The following is a 25095-nucleotide window of genomic DNA, read 5'->3' as shown; positions in this document are numbered from 1 at the left end:
TCTGAGAGCTCCTGTCTCTCCTCAAACACCACCACTCGTCTCTTGTTGAAATCTGCTCCATCACTCACACCCCAGCCAGTGCACCCATCCTGTGTTCCACCTTGTAACTGTCCAACTGCGCTGGACAACTGGCCTTGATGTTCCTTCATAATGAGCAGTGGAGAAACCATCACTGGAAATCATTTATTGAAAGCAAACATCTCTGTACATCTTTATATTACAGAAACATTGTACAATGGTTATATCACATGATGAAACACACACCTACTGATGGAAGCACTTGGTGCCAGACCAATCCCAGTTGCCTGTCCTTCCTTTACTGGTAACCTCATCACAGGATGGGGAAGCTGTGGAGAGAGGACAGAGGGGATTTCCCAGGATGTTGCCTGGATGGAGAACGTGTTTCATAAGGCCAGGTTAGCAGAGCTGCGACTTTTCCCTTTGGAGTGTAGGAGGAGGAGAGGAGACTTGATCGACATCTAGAGGGCATAGATAGGGTGGACAGCCAGCGCCTGGTGGGTGGCTGGAATGCCTTGGCAGAGGTGGATGCCTTGGCAGAGGTGGTGGTGGTGGAAGCTGTTACAATAGGGGCACCTAAAATACTTTTTTTCAAAACATGGATGGAAGGACTTGATAAATGGCTCAAACCTGAAACATCGGTCATGTATCTTTACTATATAAAGTGAGCTGTTTGACCCGCTGAGTTTCTTCAGCATTGGATGTAAGGGTTAGAGTAGAGAAGTTGGCGTGGAGTGGGTTCCAGAGGTCAGCACAACATTGTGGGCTGAAGGGCTTGTATTGTGTGGTTATGTATGAGCAACTTCACTCCCAGAGCAGAGAGGAAATGGGGATAACTACACAAAATGAAATTAACACAAACATTCCTCACTTCGATATTTTACATATTTTTCACAAAGAATATTTTGGAACAAAAATGTCAGGTACAGGGTGAAGCTCCCTCTCCCCTATCCCATCACACACTCCCAGGGTCAGACAGAGTGAAGCTCCCTCTTCCCCATCCCATCACACACTCCCAGGGTCAGACAGAGTGAAGCTCCCTCTCCCCTATCCCATCACACACTCCCAGGGTCAGACAGAGTGAAGCTCCCTCTTCCCCATCCCATCACACACTCCCAGGGTCAGACACAGAGTGAAGCTCCCTCCGCATCGTCCCATCACACAGTCTCGGGGTCAGACACAGAGTGAAGCTCCCTCCGCACCATCCCATCACACATTCCTGGGGTCAGACACAGAGTGAAGCTCCCTCCACACTGTCCCATCATACACTCCCGGGGTCAGAACAGAGTGAAGCTCCCTCCACATCATCCCATCACACACTCCCGGAGTCAGACACAGAGTAAAGCTCCCTCCGCACGTCCCATCACACACTCCCGGAGTCAGACACAGAGTGAAGCTCCCTCCACATCATCCCATCACACACTCCCAGGGTCAGAAACAGATGAAGCTCCCTCTCCCCCATCCCATCACACACTCCCGAGGTCAGACACAAAGTGAAGCTCCCTCCACACCGTCCCATCACACACTCCCGAGGTCAGACACAGAGTGAAGATCCCTCTGCACCATTCCATCGCACTCTTAGGATCAGCCACACAGTGATTCTCACTCCGCACTGTCCCATCACACACTCGCCCATTCCGGTGTGGGACACACAGAGTCAATCCCTCTCCCACGTTCCATCTCAGTGCCATGTGCGTTCCATGCTTGGTGCTGCCCAGTTCAGGCTGTGGTCACTGAGAATGGCAGCAGGAGTCATGGTGAAGATGTGGACTGCACGTTTACTGAGTGCTGTGCTGTGGTATGACCTTGGTGACGAGGCCGATGCCCTTTGTGACGCCCTGCCGGAACAGCAGCTTCGCCCCCACCTTCAGGTACTCGGGATGCTTGATGAAGCGAAACCGTACCACAGCCTTCTCCCCCGTCCGCAGCTCCTCCTGCAATAGGCAGCAGCTCAGTGACAGGGGGGGGGGGGGGGGTGGGGAACGGTTGGGGGGGGGAGAAACGACATGGACAGAAAGGGGGATGGAACTGCACCACAGCCTTCTCCCCCGCTGCAGCTCCTCCTGCAATTGGCAAGTGTGGGTCCGGGGTACAGATATGGGGATGGGAGAGGGAGTGTCAGGTCTGGTGGGAGGGGTGGGGGGGGGAAGGAGTGGGTGGAGGGTCATCTGGGGAAAGAGGGGAGAGGAGGTGGGCCAGGGATGAGGAGAGGGGAGGAGTAGATCAGGATCAAGGGGGGAGGGGGGAGATGGAGTCTGGTCCAGGGACGGGGAAGGGGACCATAAGGTGGGGTGGATCAGGGAGGTAGAGATGGGGGAGCATATCAGGACCTAGGGGGGAAAGTGAGAGTGAGGGGCGTGGGTTCAGGAGAGGGGAGAGAGAGAGATGGGTCGCCAGGAAGAGGGAGAGGAGATATGAGAGGGGGAGGGGGGAGTTTGGGTCAAGACGGCTGGGGGGGGTGGGGGGGGGAGAGAGGAAGGGGAAGGGTGAGAGGTTGGGTCAGATGGAAAGGATCAGGACATGTCCATGGGAGGGGGGGAGAGATGGGGCAGGGAGGAGGGGCTGGTTGGCTCCGGGGGAGAATGGGTCGGGGCTGGGGCGAATGGGAGAGGGTGGGATGGGTCCGCGGGGGGAGGAGGAGAAGTGGGAGGGGTTGAGTCTGGGGGCGGTGGGATGGGTTGGGGCTGGGCTGAGGGGAGGTGGGAGGGGTGGATAAATTGGGTCAGTTCCAGGGGAGGGATCAGGACGGGTCCATTCCCGTGGCACTGGCCAGGCTCACCTTGCCGTGGATGAGCTCCACAATGGCAGTCTGCCGCACATTGCCCACGTGTACGGTGACCTGGAAGCCGGCGCGCACCGTCCTGGTGTGGAACAGCAACACGATCTCGGCCTCGAAGACAGAGCTCACTGTTGGCTGCATCTCTGGGCTCACCATCACCATACCCTGCAGACAAACTCCATTAACCCAGGCACAGCAACTGGAACACGTCTTCCGGCACCTGTCTCCCTGCACGACCCATGGGGAATGTATGACTCCTGGCACAGTCCTGCCCCCACACAGCTCACCCGGCGCAGCCCTGATACTGTCAGGCCCCTGGCACCCGTCTCGCGGCACCGCCTCCAGGCACAGTACAAGCCCCAGCAGGATTCCTTGCAGTCTGGCCCCGGCACATACGGCTCCTGGCACGGCCCCGGCACATACGGCTCCTGGCACGGCCCCAGCATGGCATTGTCTTGTAGGGTAGAATACAGTCCCCAATACCTGTACCCACTCGCCCCACCGTGGTCAGACTGCTATTTGGCCTATCATGCCCTTCTTATCCCTCAGTCCATTGGGCAGCCACTCAGCCTGTCATGCCCTGTCCTGCTCTCTGCGGACAGCCTACCGTCTGCCCTGCCCACCCTTCCTCCCCACCCCGTGCAGTGAGCCAGGCAGCCACTCAGCCTGTTATGCCCGACCTACCCCACACAGTCTGTCAGGTAGCCACTCAGCCTGTTATACCCATCCTGTAGTCCCTGCCCCCCACGGGCAGCCAGGCTGCCGCTCAGCCCATCCACCCACCTTGCGAAGCAGGGCCCGGTCGAAGCTGCCCAGGGCCAAGGTGGCAGCCTGGCCGGCCCTCAGCACGCGGCAGGCCGACCGGTTCCGCTGGATGCTGCAGACGCTGAGGGGCAGGAATTGCCCTGTGTCCGTGGGCCCCACCACGAGGCGCTCGCCCTCCCGGCAGATCCCACTGGGGGCAGATCGACAGGTCAGTCACAACAGGGGGGCACGGGTTTGAAGGGCAGGGGGCAGGGGCGGGGGGGCAGATCGACAGGACAGTCATGGCCAGGGGTCGGGGCTGAGCCAGGGGAACAGGCAAGTCAGCAGACTGGCCATTCGGCCCATCCAGTCTGCTCCACCATTCCCATCACAGCTGATGAATGTCCCTCCTGACCCTGCAACCTTTTACAAAAAAACACACAAATGATGGAGAAACTCAGCAGGTTGAACAGAGCCTTTATGTAGCAAAGGTGAAGATACAGAACCGACGTTTCAGGCTGGAGCCCATCATCAGGGCGTGGAGTTTCTCCAGCATTTGTGTATTTTTTCCACTTAGCCACGGTGTCAACCTTTGACCCTCAGAAATCACAACCCCTCCATTTTAAATCTCCCCACCTGCTGTGGCAACACTGACCGGGTATACCACCCTCTGGTCCCAGCCTCTGCCACTACAGGAAACATCCTCTCCACAGCCACTCCATCCAGCCGGTACAATATCGGCAGGTTTCAAGCCCAAAGCTGGACGTTAATCCTCTCCTATAACCATATAACCGTTGATGGCATGGAAACAGGCCATCTCAGCCCTACGTCCACGCCAGTTCACTCAAACAACTCCACTAACTCCCCCCGCCTATTCTCCGCCCATAACCCTCCAACCCCCTCTTATCCATGTATATATCACTCTCTGAGTGAAGAAACATCCTCTAATATTTCTTCTAAAATTTTGCCCCCTTACCCTCAACTTGTGTCCTCTTGTTTCAACCTCCCCTGCTCTCAGGGGGAAGAGTCTACTTGCATCGAGTCTATCAATTCCCTTCATAATTTTAAACACCTCTATCAAATCCCCTCTCAACCGTCTACGTTCCAATAAATAAACTCCTAACCTCTTCAATCTTTCTCTGTACTCTAGGTATTTTAAGCCAGGCAACATCCTTGTAAATCTCTGCACCCTTTCCACTTTATCTAGATCCTTCCTATAATTTGGAGACAAGAGCTGAACACAATACTCCAAACTTGGCCTCACCAGCGCCTTAAACAGTCGCAGCATCACTTCCCAGCTCCTATATTCTCTGCTATGATTTACGAAGGCTAGCATACCAAATGCCTTCTTAACCATGGGAATCTACCTTCAAGGAACGTTGCACCATAACTCCAAGATCTCTTGGTTCTTGTACATTTCCCCAATGTTCTCCCCTTTACTACATATGTCCTATTTTCATTATTTTTACTGAAATGAAGCACCTCACACTTCTCTACATTAAATTCCATTTGCCATCTATCAGCCCAACTCTCCAGACAAACCAAATCCCTCTGTCATCCCTGAAAACCTTCCTTGTTATCCACCACTCCCCCATTTACGTATCGTCTGCGTATTTACGCCCAGTTAACCACCCCATCATCCAAATCATTAATATAAATATTGAACAACAGGGGACCTAGCACTGATCCTTGAGGTACTCCGCTTGTCACAGGCTTCCATTCTGACAGATAGTTGTCCACCATTGTCCACCTTGACCCTCTGATGTCTCTCCTCCAGCCACCTCTGAACCCATCTTACTATTTCTCTATTAATCCCGGGATCATTCTCCTAAGCCTCCAATGGACCTTCTCCAACACCAGCACATCCACAGTATTGAGAAAAGGAGCTGGGATGTTATGTTAAAGTTGTACAAGACATTGGTGAGGCCAGATTTGGAGAATTGTGTGCAATTTTGGTCACCGATCTACAGGAAAGATTTCAATAAGATAGAAAGAGGCAGAGAAGATTGACTAGGATGTTGCCTGAACTTCAGGAACTGAGTTACAGGGAAAGGTTCAACAGGTTAGGACTTTATTCCCTGGAGCGTAGAAGAATGAGGGGAGATTTGACCGAGGTATTTAAAATTATGAGGGGGACAGACAGAGTAAATGTAGACAGACCCTTTTTCTGCTGAGGGTGGGTGAGATACAAACCAGAGGACATGGGTTAAAGGTAAAAGGGGAAAAAGTTTAGGGGGGAACTTCTTCACACAGAGTGTGAACCGAGCTGTCAGCTGAGGTGGTAAATGTGGGCTCAATTTTAACATTTAAGAAGAATTTGAATAGGTCCATGGATGGGAGGGGTATGGGGGGGGGGTTGGGTTGGATGTAGGTCAGTGGGACTAGGCAAAAAATGGTTCAGCACAGAGTAGAAGGGCCAAAGGGCAGGTTTCTGGGCTGAAATGTTCTATGTCTTGATGCTCCCAAGGTCAGGGGTCAGAGCCATCAGCCCTCCACCCTATATTTCCCTCCTGTGGGCAATGTCCCCTCACCTGTACAGCGTTCCCCCAACAACGGTCCCCACCTCAGGCACCGAGTAGATCTCGTCCACCTGTCCGTGGGTAAACAGTGGGTTAGGGTCTCTGCCAATCGGGGACCCCTGCCGCCTTCCCCCACCAACCTCCCCACACCCATTGCCTCCCCCACAAGCCATCTCCTAACATCCCGACCGCTTTCCTCGCACCTACTATCCCACCCAAGCACCCTCCCCTAGCCCCACATATCCCCACACCCTCCCCTCCCAGCCCCAACCATGCACCCCTACCCCAGTACCCTCAACTGGCCTTGTTCCCCCAACCCCTTACCCATTCCTCTCCTCTCCCAACCCTCCTTACCCTGCTGCCCTTCCCAACCTCCAGCGCCGTCCCCCAGCCAACCTCCCCCACCCCTGTCACCCTCCCCACCTGGAACTCAGCCAGCTGCTGCATCAGCTCCTCCTGCTCCTTGCTGTTGGTGAGAGGAGGCAGCACGTTGAGGAACACCTTCAGCAGGTCCAGGTTCAGGCCGTTCACACTGGACAGGGTGAAGATTGGTGTGACGCTGGACAGAGGGGACAGGGCATTACCAACACTGGGGACGGCTTGGCAGGGCCCCGGCAGCACCGGGGTCGGCTCGGCAGGGCCCCGGCAGCACCGGGGTCGGCTCGGCAGGGCCCCGGCAGCACCGGGGTCGGCTCGGCAGGGCCCCGGCAGCACCGGGGTCGGCTCGGCAGGGCCCCGGCAGCACCGGGGTCGGCTCGGCAGGGCCCCGGCAGTACCGGGGTCGGCTCGGCAGGGCCCCGGCAGCACCGGGGTCGGCACAGCAGGGCCCCGGCAGCACCGGGGATGACTCCGCAGGGCCCCGGCAGCACCGGGGATGACTCCGCAGGGCCCCGGCAGCACCGGGGATGGCTCGGCAGGGCCCCGGCAGCACCGGGGATGGCTTGGGAGGGTCTTGGACAGCTCGGTGAGGGGCAAAGGATGAGCGAGGAGGGAAAAGGCGTTGGGAGCAGGGCAAGGGCAGAGGAGACAAATAGGGAGAAGTCTGGGTCCTGGGCCACCCAACACACACCCTGGTTCCTGGGGTCAGGCACAGATGCGAACATGTGGGATGGAGGAGGATTGGGGAGGGGTAGGGGTGTGTTAAGACAGGGGGTAGGGTATAATAAATGGCAGAGGGTGAAAGGTATGGTGAATGGACCACCCCACAACATACCTGGAGGACTGGGGAAACTGGGGGCGAGGGCGCGGGGTGGGGGGAGGACGCAGAGGTATACAGTGGATAGACCACCCTGCACCTTACCTGGCGGACTGGGAGAACTGGTGTGCGGCGGTGAGGGCATCATGGTGAGAGGTGACCAGGAGCGGCACCTTGTTGCAGCCGGGCTGTTTGAGCACGGCCTCGAGCTGACGTGCCGTGCGTTCGATTGTACCCTTGCTGCACAGGTCTGCCTTGCTGATCACAATAAAGAAGGGCAGCTTCAACGCCATAGCCAGGCCCAGGTGTTCACGGGTGGTTCCGGCTGGGACACAAACGGCACAGGGTCACTCACCAACTGGGTCATGGAGGGGGGGAGGGGGGGGGGTGATCACACACCAGATGGGATGGACGGTGAGGACAAGCTGGGATCGGGGGATAGGGTGATCACTCACTGGCTGGGTTCGGGGGATAAGGTGATCACTCATCGGGTGGGATCGGGGGTGGACTGGCGGTGGGGAGATTTCAATGCTAGGAATATAAAGGGGATGAACTTTGAGCTTGGATCAGTACGTGGAACCACGATGTTGTGGCCGATACTGAAACTTGGCTGGAGAAAGGGCAGGATGGATTGATGCAGGTACCGGGGTTTAGGGGTTTTAAAAGGAATAGGATGGGAGGTAAGAAAAGGAGGGGAAATAGCATCACTGTTCAGGGATAGTATCACGGCTGTAGAAAGGGATGGGGCTACAGAGAGGGTCCACTGAGTCGGGGTGGGTGGATCTCAGAAACAGGATGGGAGCTCTCACTGTGCTAGGAGTCGTCTATAGATCCCCAAATAGCCCTCGGGACCCCGAGGAGCAGATATTCAGGCAGATTTTCAAATGGTGGGAAATACAGGGTTGTAGTTATGGGTGGTTTCAACTTCCCTAATATTGACCGGAACCTCCTGACTGCAAGAGGGATGGATGGGGCTGAATTTGTCAGGAGTGTCCAAGAAGGATTCCTGACACCGTGTGTGGACTGGCCGACAAGAGGAAAGGCCAGACTGGGTCTGGGTCTGGGGAATGAACCTGATCAGGGGACAGACCCCCTCGGTGGGGGAGCATTTTTGTGAGAGTGACCCCAACTCCCTGAGCTTCAACATAGCCGTGGATAAGGAAAAAAACAGCCAAACTGGGCAAGTGTTTAACTGGGGAAGGGCTAATTATGAAGGGTTGAGGCAGGAACTAGTGAGAATAAATTGGAAACAGATGTTTAAGGGTGAAAGCCCAGAAGTAACGTGGAGGAAGTTTCAGGACCACTTGTGCTGGGTTCAAGATAGGTTTGTCCCACTGGGACAGGGAAAAGATGGTGGGAAAAAGGAACCGTGGCTGACGAAACAGGTCAGGCAACTCATCAAGAGGAAGAAGGAAGCAAACATTAGATACAGAAAACAGGAAGGGCTCACGAGAAGTACATGGTAGCCAGGAAGGAGCTTAAGGAAGGACTTGGGAGAGTTGGAAGGGGGCAGGAGAAGGCTTTGACATGTAGGATTAAGGAGAACCCCAGGGTGTTCTATGTGTATGTGAAGAACAGAAGGATGATGAGAATGAAGGTGGGGCCACTAAAGGATAAAGGAGGCAACATGTGCCTAGAGGTGGAGGAGGTTGGGGAGGGTCTAAATGAAAACTTTGCGTTGGTATTCACAAGGGAAAAGGACCTTGATCAGGGTGAGGTTGGAATTGAACGGGCCTGTGTCCTGGACAATGTGGAGATTAAGGAAGAGGAAGTGTTGGATTTACTTAAACACATCAATATTGATAAGTCCCCGGGGCCGGACGCGATGTACCCCAGGCTGCTGTGGGAAGGGAGGGAAGAGATGGCTGGGGCAGTAGCGATGATCTTTGAATCCTCTTTGGCCGCAGGGGAGGTGCCGGAGGATTGGAGAACAGCAAATGTAGTCGCCTTGTTTATAAAAGGTAATAGGGAGAATCCTGGGAATTCTAGACAGGTGAGTCTGACGTCAGTGGGGTGGAAACTAATGGGGAGGATTCTTAAGGACAGGGTCTATGAGCATTTGGAGAAGTCCAGTCTACTCAAGGATAGCCAGCAGGGCTTTGGGAAGGGAAGGTCATGCCTTACGGGCCTAATTGAGTTTTTTGAGGAGGTAACAAAAGAAATTGATGAGGGTGGGGTGGAAGATTTGGTTGTCGTGGATTTTAACGAGGCATTTGACCAGGTTCCCCACGAGAGACTCATCCAGAAAGTCACAAGGCACCGGATCAGGGGAACCTTGGCTGTGTGGATAAAAAATTGGCCTGTCTGTAGAAAGCAGAGAGTAGTAGTGGAAGGAAAGTTTTCTGCCTGGAGGCCGGTGACTAGTGGGGGGGCCTTTAGATGTTTGGCTTCATTTGTCATGTCATGTTACAGCTCTACAAGTCTCTGGTGAGACCCCACTTAGAGAATTGTGTTCAGTTCTGGTCACCTCATTACAGGAAGGATGTGGAAGCTGTGGAGAGGGGGCAGAGGGGGATTTGCTCCCTGGATTGGGAAACAAGTCTTATGAGACCAGGTGAGCAGAGCTGGGACTTTTCTCTCTGGAGCGTAGAAGGATGAGAGGAGACTTGATGGAGGTCGACAAGATTCTGAGAGTCATAGATAGGGTGGACGGCCAGGGCAGGATCAGTAAACACCAGGGGGTGTGTACAAAGTGAAGGGAGGGAAGTTTAGGGGAGACGTCAGGGTGAAATTCTTTCCACAGAGAATTGTTGGGGCCTGGGATGTCTCACCAGGTGTGGTAGTGGAGGCAGGAATATTGGGGGCATTTAAGAGACTTTTAGACAGACACATGGATGGAAGATAAATAGAGGGTTACAGGGTAGGCAAAAATGGTTCAGCACAACATTGAGGGCTGAATGGCCTGTACTGAGCAGTAATGTTCAGTTGCATGGATTGGTGAGGAGGGGTGTTGCGCTAGAGTTGAGGGAGTTCCCCCGCAGTCATGTGACCCATAGCCACTCTGGGGTCCCCATCTACCCCTCCTTAAGCCCCCTCCTTCCCCCTCACAAGGCCACCTCCCCAACAGGCAGTTGAGGAAGGGTTCTCACAATGAGTTACTCCCACTCTGTCTAAGGCGCATCTCCAGGTCTCGGCCTCCCCCCCACCCCCGTTGGGCAAACGTACCGATACCGGTGTTGGCACTGACTACAAGCATGGCGAAGTCCGGGCAGTAGCTGGTGAGGCCGAAGATGGTGGTCTTCAGGTACTTGTGATGCCCGGCCAGGTCGATGAAGGTGATCATCTTGGAGGCATTCTCACAGATCACCTCAGCTGTCTGGGAGCCACTGTAGTTTACCACCTTGGGGAGGGAGAGCATCTAGTCAGCAACCACCCCCAGCACGGAGTCGGGCTGGACCCCCCCCACCCCCACAGAGGCCGCCCCACCTCCCCACACAGTCCAGGCCGGATCCACACCCCCCCACCCAAAGACTGGCTGGACCCCCCCACCCCACATAGACTGGCTGGACACTCCCCACCCAATGACCAGCTGGATCCCCCACACATAGACTTGCTGGACACCCCACTACCCAGAGACCAGCTGAATCCCCCACATAGACACCCCATACAGAGATTGGCCGGACCCCCACCCCACCCAGAGACCAGCCAGGACCCCCCCACTCAGAGACCAGCTGGACGCCCATACAGAGACGCCAAACCCAGGGGTGGTGAGGGTGTAGGACCAGGGAAAGGGCAGTCCTAGGGCCGAGAGCGGAGGGTGGGTGATGCAGCAGGGCAGGGACAGCGAGGGGGTGGGAGAAATGGGGTGGGGGAAATGGGGTGGGGAGGGGGAAGTGGAGGAGCAGCAGGGAGGTGAGGGGCGAGGGGGCATTGAGGGCAGGGGGAATAGGACAGGGAAGGGAATAGGGAGGGATGGGGATAGGCAGGGAGAGGGAGCCAGGGCACACTGCCAACTCACCTCGCCCTTGCTGTTAAAACCCAGAATCTCGAAGCTGATGCTGGACGTGCGGCCCGACTGGATCTCATGCAGATGCCGGAAGAGGTTGAGGCGAGCCCTGCCGCGCCCGTTGTCCAGTTCCCCCTGCGTTAGCACCCCCAGGAGGGTCGACTTCCCCGAGTCCACATTCCCCAGCATGGCCACCCGCAGGTCCAGGAACTGTGGGCGACAGAGGGCCGACAGTACCCAGCTCATGTGGCCAGGCACCCCCGTGCCCAGTCAGATCAGAGGTTGCACTCATTCGCCTCCTCCCACCCCCCTCCCCTTGGTTTGTCCTTCCTCACCTTGACTCCCACCCAGCCTATGAGGCCAGGCACTCCCATGCCCACTAGGGTCAGATGCTGCCTGCACTCCCCTCCCCTCCCTGTCATCATCCCACAATTTCCACATCCATCCTACCCCACCATCCGTCCCTTCCCCATCCTCTCCCCTCTGTTAGAGAATATTAATAAAATTATGATAAAATACATCTTAAAAGGGTAAGATTATGAGGTTTAGTTATTAGGTCACATTTCACAAACAAACTTCTCATTTGCCATACAGGAGCTATGCAAGGGTAGACTTTGTGTCTGCTATATGCTTTGCAGAGACAATGGGAAGTGCTTGTGACAGTTTCACAAGTAGGTGTTAATGAACCAGAATGTATGAACAGTGTCCAGGGTTTTATATTTCTGGTTGAAGTTTGTTGTCCTAAGAGGGGCCACATGGTTTTGTAAACAGAGAGGAAACATCCATTGTTTGGGAAAGTAATCTGCAGCAGTTTGTGATGAAGGCTGTGAGTTGGCAAGGACCTGCTGCACGACCTCATTCAAGACGGGTTTTGGGTTCTGAGTTCAGCCTATTCTAAACCCTTGTAGTCAACTGCAGAGGCTGTGTCTGGTTATTGTGTTTCTCCTGGAATAGGGGAAAAAGAAGAACTTCTTGAAGAGGTTATCTTTCGGAAAAACCCATGAGGGTTTCTTTGGTAACGCACTTCAGTGGCTGATTGAATGAAATCAGTTTGTGTGTCCAACCAACAACGAATATCTCTCTCTGAAACCAACAAAGACATTCCTGAGCCGTAACAACTCAAGTTAAAGCACCAGATCCTGGTGAAGATCATAAATGTTAAATTCTGTTTGATCCCAGTGAATTTGGAGAAGTGAACAGTGAATGATTGGACAGTGAAACAAAGAACTTTCCTAACTTATGCACATATTACACTATTTATGCACTTAGAATTAGAAGGGAGGGTTAGGTAAGGTTAAATCAATAGTAATATTGATCTTATTATGTGTTAATAAAAACATTTTAGTTTCCGTAGCCATTGTCTTGGTCAATTTCTGTTGATGCTGGTTTGGGCTCGTAATACCTCTCAATCACCTCCCTTCCCCACCCTTGTACCCACCCTACCCTACCTCTATATCCCCTCCCCATCTCTGCAATCCATCCCCTCCCACCAATTCCTCACCCTAGCCTGACCCTTCTGCATCCCCTCCCCCTCTCCACTCCCAACCACTCCCCCACTTACCCAGACCCTTCTGCATCCCCTTCCCCCCTCTGACCCTTCTGCATCCCCTCCCCTTCTCCACTCCCAACCCCTCCCCCACTTACCCAGACCCTTCTGCATCCCCTCCCCTCCTCCCCCACCCTGACACTTCTGCATCCCCTCCCCTCCTCCCCCACCTTGACCCTTCTGCATCCCCTCCCCCTCACCACTCAAAACCCCTCCCCACTTACACAGACGCTTCTGCATCCCCTCCCCTCCTCCCCCACCCTGACACTTCTACATCCCCTCCCCTCCTCCCTCACCAACCCTACTGCATCCCCTCTCCCTCTCCACTCCCAACCCCTCCCCACTTACCCAGACCCTTCTGCATCCCCTCCCCTCCTCCCCCACCCTGACCCTTCTGCATCCCCTCCCCTTCTCCACTCCCATCTCCTCCCCACTTACTCAGACCCTTCTGCATCCCCTCCCCTCCTCCCCCACCCTGACCCTACTGCATCCCCTCCCCCTCTCCACTCCCAACCCCTACCCCACTTACCCAGACCCTTCTGCATCCCCTCCCCCTCTCCACTCAAAACCCCTCCCCACTTACACAGACCCTTCTGCATCCCCTCCCCTCCTCCCCCACCCTGACACTTCTACATCCCCTCCCCTCCTCCCTCACCAACCCTACTGCATCCCCTCTCCCTCTCCACTCCCAACCCCTCCCCACTTACCCAGACCCTTCTGCATCCCCTCCCCTCCTCCCCCACCCTGACCCTTCTGCATCCCCTCCCCTTCTCCACTCCCATCTCCTCCCCACTTACTCAGACCCTTCTGCATCCCCTCCCCTCCTCCCCCACCCTGACCCTTCTGCATCCCCTCCCCTTCTCCCATCTCCTCCCCACTTACCCAGACCCTTCTGCATCCCCTCCCCTCCTCCCCCACCCTGACCCTACTGCATCCCCTCCCCCTCTCCACTCCCAACCCCTACCCCACTTACCCAGACCCTTCTGCATCCCCTCCCCCACCCTGACCCTTCTGCATCCCCTCCCCACTCCCAACCCCTCCCCCACTTACCCAGACCCTTCTGCATCCCCTCCCCTCCACCCCCACCCTGACACTTACGCATCCCCTCCCCTCCTCCCCCACCCTGACCCTTCTGCATCCCCTCCCCCTCTCTACTCCAAACCCCTCCCCACTTACACAGACCCTTCTGCATCCCCTCCCCTCCTCCCCCACCCTGACCCTTCTACATCCCCTTCCGTCCTCCCCCACCCTGACCCTTCTGCATCCCCTCCCCTTCTCCACTCCCATCACCTCCCCACTTACCAAGACCCTTCTGCATCCCCTCCCCTCCTCCCCCACCCTGACCCTTCTGCATTCCCTCCCCCTCTCCACTCCCAAACCCTCCCCCACTAACCCAGACCCTTCTGCATCCCCTCCCCTCCTCCCCCACCCTGACCCTACTGCATCCCCTCCCCCTCTCTACTCCCAACCCCTCCCCACTTACCCAGACCCTTCTGCATCTCCTCCCCTCCTCCCCCACCCTGATCCTTCTGCATCCCTCCCCCTCTCCACTCCCAACCCCTCCCCACTAACACAGACCCTTCTACATCCCCTCCCCTCCTCCCCCACCCTGACCCTACTGCATCCCCTCCCCCTCTCCACTCCCAACCCCTCCCCACTTACACAGACCCTTCTGCATCCCCTCCCCTCCTCCCCCACCCTGACCCTTCTGCATCCCCTCCCCCTCTCCACTCCCAACCCCTCCGCAATTACACAGACCCTTCTACATCCCCTCCCCTCCTCCCCCACCCTGACCCTTCTGCATCCCCTCCCCTTCTCCACTCCCATCTCCTCCCCACTTACCCTGACCCTTCTGCATTCCCTCCCCTCCTCCCCCACCCTGACCCTACTGCATCTCCTCCCCCTCTCCACTCCCAACCCCTCCCCACTTACCCAGACCCTTCTGCATCCCCTCCCCTCCTCCCCCACCCTGACCCTTCTGAACCCCCTCCCCCACTAACCCAGACCCTTCTGCATCCCCTCCCCCTCCTCCCCCACTCTGACCCTACTGCATCCCCTCCCCCTCTCCACTCCCAACCCCTCCCCACTTACCCAGACCCTTCTGCATCCCCTCCCCTCCTCCCCCACCCTGACCCTACTGCATCCCCTCCCCCTCTCCACTCCCAACCCCTCCGCAATTACACAGACCCTTCTACATCCCCTCCCCTCCTCCCCCACCCTGACCCTTCTGCATCCCCTCCCCTTCTCCACTCCCATCTCCTCCCCACTTACCCTGACCCTTCTGCATTCCCTCCCCTCCTCCCCCACCCTGACCCTACTGCATCCCCTCCCCCTCTCCACTCCCAACCCCTCCCCACTTACCCAGACCCTTCTGCATCCCCTCCCCTCCTCCCCCACCCTGACCCTTCTGAATCCCCTCCCCCACTAACCCAGACCCTTCTGCATCCCCTCCCCCTCCTCCCCCACTCTGACCCTACTGCATCCCCTCCCCCTCTCCACTCCCAACCCCTCCCCACTTACCCAGACCCTTCTGCATCTCCTCCCCCACCCTGACCCTTCTGCATCCCCTCCCCACCTCTCCACTCCCAACCCCTCCCCCACTAACCCAGACCCTTCTGCATCCCCTCCCCTCCTCCCCCACCCTGACCCTACTGCATCCCCTCCCCCTCTCCACTCCCAACCCCTCCCCACTACCCTGACCCTTCTGCATCCCCTCCTCACCTCTCCACTCCCAACCCCTCCCCACTTACCCAGACCCTTCTGCATCCCCTCCCCTCCTCCCCCACCCTGACCCTTCTGCATCCCCTCCCCACCTCTCCATTCCCATCTCCTCCACACTTACCCTGACCCTTCTGCATTCCCCCACCCCTGGGCATTGCAGCTCATGCACACTCGCTGGAATTGAGAAGATGAAGTGGGGGGGGGGGGGTGCTCTGGCCTGCTGCGGGAGGGGAGGGGATGTATGTAGCGGGGCAGAGCCTGGGACCAAGGAACATAGCATCAGGACATACCTGCAGGTGAGGTTCCTTCACCCAAAGGTGGGGGTTGGGGGTGGGGTGAATCTGTGGACTTCACTGCATGTGGACGGCTGTGGAGGCCAGGTTATTCGGAAAATTTAGAGGAGAGTGACCAGTAAAGGGTCAAAGGTAATGAGGAATGGCGAGAAGAAGGGAATACAGCAGCCATGGGGCAGCCTTGATGGGCTGAATGGGCTAATGCTGCTGTGGCATCCACTCCCTCCCTGACTTGGTGGTCTCCGGGCGACCCCGTGACTCAGCAGTCCATGGGTATGGGGCCAGCGAGAGGAATCACCCTGCCACGTACCTGTTGGTCATCTGGTACTTTCCGGATCAAGACCTCAGCTATCCGCCTGGGCAAATCTGCGTCGTACGCCACATTGCATTCCCGCAGGACAGTGATGTCCGCTCCCACCCTGTGTACACAACAAACGTATGCCAATTAAGCAGGGTAGTGTGCACACAAAACCCTGCCCTCAAACCCCACCCTAAGGGTGCCCTTGGATCCCCACCCTCCTGGAGCTCCCAGATCCCCCTCCACACTAACTGAACCCCACCAAAGCACCCTGCCCTGCCTCCCAAGACTCCCCTCCCCCCTTCTGAGCCCCTGCCCCACCAGATCCCTGGATTGCCCCTACCACCAGACCCCCAAAACCCATCCTCCCCACCACCCCGGGGTCTTGCCCCTGCTATGATTACTTCTCTGCCATCCGGCGCAGGGTCCTGAGTGAAGCCTTCAGCTCGTCCTCGGACAGCCCCACCAGCAGCCCGTTGTCCTCCACCCCGATCTGGTAGACAGCCTCCCCTCGCCCCTCCTGAAGCCGCCACTTCATCTGTGTGACCAGGTGCTCAAAGCGGTACTGTGAGGGGTTCACCAGCTTCAGCTGAGGGGACACAGCATCTGTCAGCAAGGAGCACAGGGGCGTGATCATGCACAACCCCCTCCTGACGGTGTGTCAAACACCCCCTGGCCCATCCTCACACACCAACCCGCCCTCTGCAACCCCACCATCCCTTCTTACCTCACCCACACTCCCCTCGCTCTGCACCCCTTCCTCCGCACCCCCTCTCTCCATGCTGCCCCTCCCTCTGCACCCCATCCCTTCCTCCACAACCCCCCCTTCTGCACCCCCTCCCTTCACTCCGCATAACCACCTCACCTCACTCCGCACAACCACCTCACCTCACTCCGCACAACCACCTCACCTCACTCCGCACAACCCCCTCTTTCTATGCCTCCCCTCCCTCTGCACCCCCCCTCAGCACAACCCCTCACTCAGCGCAGCCCCCTTCCCTCCAACCACACCAGGCCATAGGCATACAAATGCAATGCACAAATGTGTTGGAGAAACCCAGCAGCTTGACAGCTGTCCTCTTCCCCACCCCCCTCACTTCTTCATCCTTTTATCCCGTCCCACCGTGATCCACCTCTCTCACCTCTTCCCTGTGGGGCCTGTGCTCTTTCCCTGCCCCTTCCACCCCCCACTTCTCATTCAGGCAACCTCTTGCTTTTAAAATTTAGACCTACAGCACAATAAGAGGCCCTTCCAGCCCATGAGCTTGTGCCACTTAAATACTGCAATTAATCTAAACCGCCAATACATTTCGAAAGGTGGGAGGAAACCGGAACCTCCGGTGAAAACCCACGCAGACACGTACAAACTCCTTGCAGACAGCGCGGGATTTGAACCCAGGTCTTAACCATGCTGCTCTTAAGACCACGTTTCGAGATAAGACCATCAGACGTAGGAGCAGGATTAGGCCATTCAGCCTGTCGAGTCTGCCCTGCCAATCCATCATGAGTGGATCCATTTTCCCACTCAGCCCCAGTGCCTGTCCTTTGAAGCCTTGGCTAATATAGAACCCATCGATCTCTGACTTAAATATCCCCCATGACCCGGCCTCCACAACTGCCTGTGGCAACAAATTCCACAGATTCACCGCCCACTGGCTGAAGAAATTCCTCCGCATCTCTGCTCTAAGCAAACGCCCTTCAATCCTGAAGTTGTGCCCTCTTGTCCTGGACTCTCCTGTCGTGGGAAACAACCTTTCTGCATCTACTCTGTCCACTCCGTTAATATTCAAAATATTTCAATGAGGACCCCCCCCCCCCCCCCCCACCACCCATTCCCCTAAATCCCAGCAAGTCCAGGCCAAGGGCCATTAAATGCTTCTCATAACTGTTTCATTCCTGGATTTATCCTGTGACCCTGCCCAATGTCAGCACATCCTTTCTTAAATGCTTGATGGATTTTAATACAGAGAAATGTGAGGGGCAGTATTTTGGGAAGTCTAACAGAGTGAACGATGGGGATCTGGGGAGTGTGGTAAAGGGGAGGGATCTAGAAGTACAGGTCCATTGGGCAGTCAGCACATTACCTTCGCCAGTCAGAGTACGGAGGGTTGGGAGGTTATTTGCTCTGTTTTGGTCACCGTGCTACAGGAAAGTTATAGTCGAGCTGGAGAGAAGATTGACAAGGATGTGGTCAGAACTTGGTGGCCTGAGCTACAGGGAGAGGTGGAGCAGGTTGGGGCTTCATCCCTTGGAGCACAGGGGGATGAGGGGTGAGCATGAGGGGAATAGATTAGGTGAATACAGTTTTTTGCTCAGAGTAGGGGAATTGGTAACCAGAGGACAGAGCTAAGGTGAGGGGAGGGGGAGAGATTTAACAGGGTTCCGTTTCCCACGCTCTAACTTCACCAGGGACACACTTCCTGCTCCCTTTAACCTCACCGAGAATTGGAGTGATGCATAGATTGGTGGGAATGAGATAAATATGGGCCAAACAGAGGCAGATGTGATGTTACTGGGACTGTGGGACCTGTTTCCCACTGAGTGACTGGAATATGTGGCTTGAACAGTGGTGCAGGAGGGAGGGCTTCAGTTTCTTGGGGTATTGGAACCGGTTCTGAGACAGAGGGGACCAGGTTAAACAGGATGGTCTACATCTGGGCAGGGCCAGGATTGATATCCTAGGGAGATTGTTTGCGAGTGCTTTTGGGGAAGGTTTAAACTAATGGGGCAGGGGGATGGGAACCTACAAAGAGAGAATGAGGAAGGTGGTACAGAGACCAAAGCTAGTTAGGACAGAGAAAAAGAGGTCAAAAACAAAGGATGCCTCTTGGAAAAAAGCGATCATAGTACGATTGAATTTCTCATCCAGATGGAGGGTGCAATAGTTAGATCTAAAGGAGTGTATTATGCTTGAACAGAGGAGATGATAACAGGAGGGAGGAATTGGTCAGCATGGACTGGGAGCACAGGCTCGTTGGGAGAACAGTTGAGGAACAGTGGAAGACTTTCAAAGAGATTTTTCACAGTGCTCAACAAAAATATCTTCCCGTTAAAAATAAGGGCAGTAAGAGAGGGAAGAGTTGGCCTTGGTTAACTAAGGAAATAGAGGAAAGTATAAAATTAAAAAGTCATGGGTACCAAGTGGCCAAGAGTCGTGGGAAACTGAAGGATGGGGAAAACTTTAAAAGGCTACAAAGGGCGAGTGAACGGGAAATAAAGGAAGGGAAGGATCATGAAGGGAAATTAGCACAAAATATAAAAACATAGCAAAAAATGTTAAAACTATATAAAATGGAAGAGGGCAACTGGAGTCAACATGGGTCCCTTGGAAGATGAGAAAGGGAGATTGATATTGAGTAATGAGGAAATGGATGAGGCATCGAACAGATATTGTGTGTCAGTCTTCATGGTGGAAGACACGTCCAGCCAAAGTGTGGCAATAGGGAGGTGAAGGGAGGTGAGGACCTCGATAAAATAATTGTTACAAAAGAGATTGTGATGAGCAAACTAATGGGACTGAAGGTGGACAAATCCCCTGGTCCTGATGGGATGCATCCCAGGTACTGAAGGAAATGGCAGGAATTATAGTCGATGCGTTGGACGTCATTTACCAAAATTCTCTGGATTCTGGGCGAGTTCCAGCAGATTGGAAGACAGAAAATCTCACGCCACTTTTTAAAAAGGGATGTAGGCAGAAGACAGGTAACTATCGGCCAGTTAGATAATGTCTGTATTTGGGAAAATGCTTGAAGCTGGATGAAATAGCGAGACATTTAGAACGAAGGAGTTCCATCAGGCAGACGCAGCATGGATTCAGAAAGGGCAGGTCTTGTCTGACAAACTTGCTGGAGTTCTTAGAGGATATAATGGGTGGGGTAGATAGAGGGGAACAGGTGGATGTTGTATATTTGGATTTGCAGAAGGCGTTTGATAAGGTGTCGCACAAGAGACTTATCAGTAAGATACAGATGAATAGAGTCGGGGGATATATATTGGCAGGGATTGAGAATTGGTTAACTGACAGAAGGCAGAGTCAGGTTAAATGGGTGTTTTTCTGATTGGCAGACAGTGGGAAGTTGGGTGGGGGGGGGCCGTAGGGGTCAGTGCTGGGCCCGCAGCTGTTCATCATTTACACTGATGATGTGGAAGAGGGACAGAGGGTCGTGAAGCCAAGTTTGTGGATGAGACTAAATTGAGTGGAAAAGCAAATTGTACAGAGGATGTGGAGAGGCTGCAGAAGGATCTAGTTAAGTTAGGTGAGTGGGCCAAGGTCTGGCAGATGGAGGACAATGTTAGTAAATATGTGGTCAACTAGACAGGAAAAACAGAAGACCAGATTATTTAAATGGTGAAAACTGCAGCAGGTGCAGTCGTGCTGAAGGCCTTGGGAGGGTTTGTGCATGAATCGCAAAAAGTTGGGTCACAGGTGATTAAGAAGGCAAACGGAATGTTGGCCTTCATCGCTAGAGGAATTGAATTCAAGAGCAGGGAGGTCATGCTGCAACTGTACAAGGTCCTGTTGAGGCCGCACCTGGAGAAGTGTGTGCAGTTCTGGTCTCCAAACTTGAGGAAGGAAAGACTGGCCTTGGAAGAAGTCCAGAGGAGGTTCACCAGGTTGATCCTGGAGATGAGGGGGTTGACCTATGAGGAGAGACTAAATCACCTGGGGTTATACTCACTTGAATTCAGAAGAATTATGAAAGGGATAGATAAGATAGACATAAAAATTGTTTTCACTGGTAGGTGAGGCCAGAACTCGGGGACACAGCCTCAAGATTCAGGGGAATAGACTGAAGACAGAGATGAGGAAAAACTGTTTTCCCAGAGAGTGGTGAATCTGTGGAATTCTCTGCCCAGGGAAGTGGTTGAGGTGACTTCATTTAACATATTTAAGGATCAGTAATTTTTACATAAAAAAAGAATTAAGGGATATGGGGAAAAGGCAGGTAGGTGGAGTTGAGTCAATGACCAGATCAGCCATAATCTCACTGAATGGTGGAACAGCCTCAATGGGCCGGTTGGCTGACTCCTGCTCCTATTTCTTATGAAACCGACCTGTTGATTCGACCTGTGCCTTCAGCCCTTCTTCATGAAGAATTCCAGCATCTTCCCCACCTTGGGGAGGAAGACATTTCCTTTCTCTGTGTGGAGTCTGAGACACCTGGGACCCATCTCCCCTGTCATGGTCCAGAGGGCAGGTGCATTGCAAGGGGATAATTACAGAGTGCAATACAGCTCACCTTGTATTCAATGTTTCCCTCTTCTGCCTGTGAAGGGAAGCACAGAGACAGATGTCAGCAACTGATGAAGGGGTTCCCCGAGCACAGTCATTCACAGGGAAGCCCGTTTCACGTGACAGCAACTGCACATCTCTGCCACGTGGTCACACAGCCAGCCAGAACATTCTTCCTGTACTTCAAGGACGCATTCCCCCCCACTACTCACTGGGACTCCATGTTCCACCCACTGCTCACCGGGACGTTGGGTTCCCCCCCCCCCCCCTTTTACCCTCACCTGAAAATGCTCCAACTACCACACATCCCGGCCCCCCCAGCAACTCCCACCACCCTGCCACCCCATCCCCCGAAACCCCCATTCCCACATCACCCCCCCCACCCCGTTCCCCCGGCTTACTTAAACCCCCCACTCCCCTGGGACGCCATCCCCTTGGGGTTACAGGGACGACACTGTCTCTCTCCTAGTGCCAGCCCACATCCCCCTTCTCCCCCCACCGACTCCCTCCCTTTCCCCTCAGGGTTACCTAAACCCCCTCAACCTGTTCCATCCCCTCCCTCTCGTTCCCCCACCCCCCCTCTGTTCCACCCCCTCTGACCCAGGGGTTACACCCCTCACCTGCCCCCCAGTCCCCTCCTCCCCTTAGGTTCCTCCCCACCCCGTCTCCCTTCCAGTCCCCTCGCCCCCACCTCGGGCGGGAGGAAGGGCGGGTTGTTGCGGCCCCGAGGCCGGCCCTTCGCCTTCCTGTGCCCGGCCCTGGAGGCCCCGCTGCCCTTGGCCCTGGCAGGCGGACAGGCCCCGGGGGGGGCGGCGGCGGCCGAGCCGGAGCCCGGGGCTGCGGGGGACGAAAGGCCGCGGCCTGAGCTGAATCTTGCCGGCCCGGGACCGCGGCCTCGCCCGCCCGCTCCCCGCACCAAGCCTCGGCCTGGAGTCGGGAGTCCCCCGGCAGCCGCCGTCCCCGACCCGGGGCCCGGGACCCCCGCGCACAGCTCGCCCGGCAGCGGCTCCATGGCAACAGGCTCGCCTCGTCACCGGTCTGGCACTGCGCCTGCGCGGCCACCGCCCCCGACCAAAACACGCGGCACTGCGCCTGCGCCGCCGTGTCCCTGACCCTAACACCCGTCACTGCGCCTGCGCGGCCCTGTCCCTGACCTTAACACCCGGAGCTGCGCCTGCGTGGCCACCGTCCCCCCCCGACCCTAACACCCGGCACTGCGCCTGCGCGGCCCTGTCTCTGACCTTAACACCTGGAACTGCGCCTGCGCGGCCACCGCCACCGAACCTAACACCCGGCACTGCGCCTGAGCGGCCGTGTCCCTGACCTTAACACCCGGAGCTGCGCCTGCGCGGCCCTGTCCCTGACCTTAACACCCGGAGCTGCGCCTGCGTGGCCACCGCCCCCCCCCGACCCTAACACCCAGCACTGCGCCTGCGCGGCCCTGTCTCTGACCTTAACACCTGGAACTGCGCCTGCGCGGCCACCGCCACCGACCAAAACACCCGGCACTGCGCCTGCGCCGCCGTGTCCCTGACCCTAACACCCGGAGCTGCGCCTGCGCGGCCCTGTCCCTGACCTTAACACCCGGAGCTGCGCCTGCGCGGCCCTGTCCCTGACCTTAACACCCGGAGCTGCGCCTGCGCGGCCACCGCCTCCCCCACCCTAAAACCCGGCACTGCGCCTGCGCGGCCCTGTCTCTGACCTTAACACCCGGCACTGCGCCTGCGCGGCCCTGTCTCTGACCTTAACACCCGGCACTGCGCCTGCGCGGCCCTGTCTCTGACGTTAACACCCGGCACTGCGCCTACGCTGAAGACCCATCAGCCCATCTAATCTGTGCCAAACTAATATTCTCCTTGGTCCTATTGCCCTGCCCCCCCCCATACCCCTCCCATCCATGTCCCTGTCCAAATTCCTCTTCAATGTTAAAATGGAGCCCACATTCACCACTTCAGCTGGCAGCTCGTTCCACACCCCCACCCCTCTCTGTGTGAGGAAGTTCCCCCTCATGTTCCCCCAAACCTTTCCCCTTTCACCCTTAACCCATGTCCTCTAGTTTGTATCTCACCCACCCTCAGTGGAAAAAGCCGACCTACGTTTACTCTGTCCGTCCCCCTCATCATTTTAAATACCTCGACAGGAAAATGGCCGACCCACTTACTCTGGTGACGTCAGTGCTTGTGCGCGCGTCAGCAGACAGCACGTTGGTGCCATGTTCAAATGTAGAGGGGGAGCTCAATGCAGGTTAGTCAAAGGGGACATTAAAACGTGGTGGAAAAGTGTTTCTGGGGGATTGTTTCGTGCGGGATTTTAACTTCATCTCACATGTCTGGTCCAGTGGGCCCCAGGTAGGCTCATTTAGAGAGAAAGACATTACTCCAGCCCTTAAAGCTGCCGTCTAGGCCACCTGAGTGGTGACTGCAGACCAGCTCGCTCTCCTTGTTGGGACTGTGCAGGTTTCTGGTAGTACCTGTTGTGATATTTAATCAGAGAACCTCAGTCAGAAATTCCGCTCGATGCAGTAATGGGTGGCGAGTGGTTGGAAGCTGAGGTCAGAGACCTGCTCTCTGGACAGGGTGATCCCCTGACGGAGGTCCACATCGACCTCGTACCACCAACAATGGTCGAATGTCCGACCTCATTGTGCGGAGACTGTGGGAGGCAGGGTACGAGAAGGCAAAAAGGCAGGTGAGAAATGAACTGGAAAATCTGCGCTGGAGATTTCTGCAGGTCACCAACCACAGCAGCTGGAGTGGAGAAAGGCGCTTGGACTGGGCCTACAGTCAGCAGGCGCTTCAGATCCGGGGCGTGGGCCCATCGGCCATCCCTATTTCCCTGATGGCCAACATAGGCAGCCCACTGACTGCTGATGGCCCACATGCCAGTCCGCTGCAAGGACCCCCTGAGGAATCCCACCCCCAGCGTGACCATGGCTCCTGCAGGAAAGATCTCAATAAGATAGAAAGAGGGGAGGAGTCACGTGACGGAGTAGTGGCCGGTCAGGGAACTCCAGCCCTCTCTGGAAAAGTTGAAAAAAAATACACAAAACACAAAGGGACAAGAATAAAAATTAAAACAAAGTAAAAGTAAAGGTGGGAAGAAAATGGCAGCGAAGAGAGAAAAGTTGAAAGCAACGGGAGGAAGAGAAGAAGAAAGAACGTCGGAAGAAGAAGGTGAAGGCCTTACCTGTCCGAGGAGGCCCGCTGCGGAGAGAGAAGCCCGCTCCCGCAGGTCAGTGGAGGTCCCGGGCTCGGGACTACAAAAATGGCTCGCGGAGCCGAGTAAAAGTGCGCAACCGCGCATGAAAAAAACCCACTGACGGGAGGGGGGAACAGCTGAGGAGTCGATCTCCACAGCTAAGGATGACAGCTGCAGCACAGCAGCAGGAAGACAACACAGAAAACAATGAGAACAAGAAAGAAGAGAGTAAAAAGAAATCAAGGAAATAACAGATGACCAACCCAGAGGAAGAAGAAGAACATAGAGAAATGGAAGAAGAAGGGAAGGGCAAGACAATGGATATTTTTTTTTAAAGAATATATGGAATCAGTAAAAGAATGGCAATCACAAGAATTTAGTGAAATAAAAAGAAGAATTAAAAGTACAGAAGAAATAATGAATAGATTAGAGATGGTCATGTCAGATATAGGAAAAAGAGTGGACAAGGTGGAAGAACGAGAAACAGCCGTAGAAATGGAAGTAGAGGACTTAAAAAAGAAATTAGAAGAATCTAATAAAAAAGTTAAAGAGGCACAGGAGCTGTTAGCTCAGAAGATAGATATAATGGAAAACTATAATAGAAA

The 25095-nt window shown here is 55.4% G+C and overlaps 1 protein-coding gene across 3 annotated transcripts; it reads right to left on the bottom strand.

Moving 5' to 3' along the window:
• Positions 1-169: 169 nt before the first annotated feature.
• gtpbp2b (GTP binding protein 2b) lies at positions 170-22346 on the bottom strand. Of its 3 annotated transcripts, XM_069888006.1 has the most exons (12): positions 21984-22346; positions 21300-21326; positions 16464-16648; positions 16072-16180; positions 11214-11411; positions 10421-10595; positions 7361-7580; positions 6484-6619; positions 6073-6131; positions 3581-3752; positions 2798-2962; positions 170-1952 (listed from the first exon to the last, which is right to left on the bottom strand). In XM_069888006.1, exons 1-12 carry the CDS (start codon positions 22302-22304, stop codon positions 1797-1799), a joined length of 1923 nt encoding a protein of 640 aa, XP_069744107.1. In that variant the 5' UTR covers positions 22305-22346; the 3' UTR covers positions 170-1796. The 3 variants fall into 3 exon arrangements, with proteins under 3 accessions (XP_069744107.1, XP_069744110.1, XP_069744109.1); XM_069888009.1 differs by lacking the exons at positions 21300-21326; positions 21984-22346 and adding an exon at positions 21115-21293 and having other exon boundaries at positions 16464-16665; XM_069888008.1 differs by lacking the exons at positions 21300-21326; positions 21984-22346 and adding an exon at positions 21115-21204.
• Positions 22347-25095: the final 2749 nt, after the last annotated feature.

This window comes from Narcine bancroftii, chromosome 6, assembly GCF_036971445.1.
Source record: "Narcine bancroftii isolate sNarBan1 chromosome 6, sNarBan1.hap1, whole genome shotgun sequence".
NCBI classification, from domain to species: domain Eukaryota; kingdom Metazoa; phylum Chordata; class Chondrichthyes; order Torpediniformes; family Narcinidae; genus Narcine; species Narcine bancroftii.
The sequence above is the reverse complement of the archived record's forward strand: the minus strand, read 5'-3'. Positions and strand labels throughout refer to the sequence as shown.

Coding starts and splice junctions, on each gene's coding strand:
- gtpbp2b (XM_069888006.1), bottom strand. CDS start 22,304: ATGGAGCCGCTGCCGGGCGAGCTGTGCGCGGGGGTCCCGGGCCCCGGG. Junction 21,327..21,983: donor CGCCCTTCCTCCCGCCCGAG/GTGGGGGCGAGG, acceptor TTCCCTTCACAG/GCAGAAGAGGGAAACATTGA. Junction 16,181..16,463: donor CTGCGCCGGATGGCAGAGAA/GTAATCATAGCA, acceptor TTGTGTACACAG/GGTGGGAGCGGACATCACTG.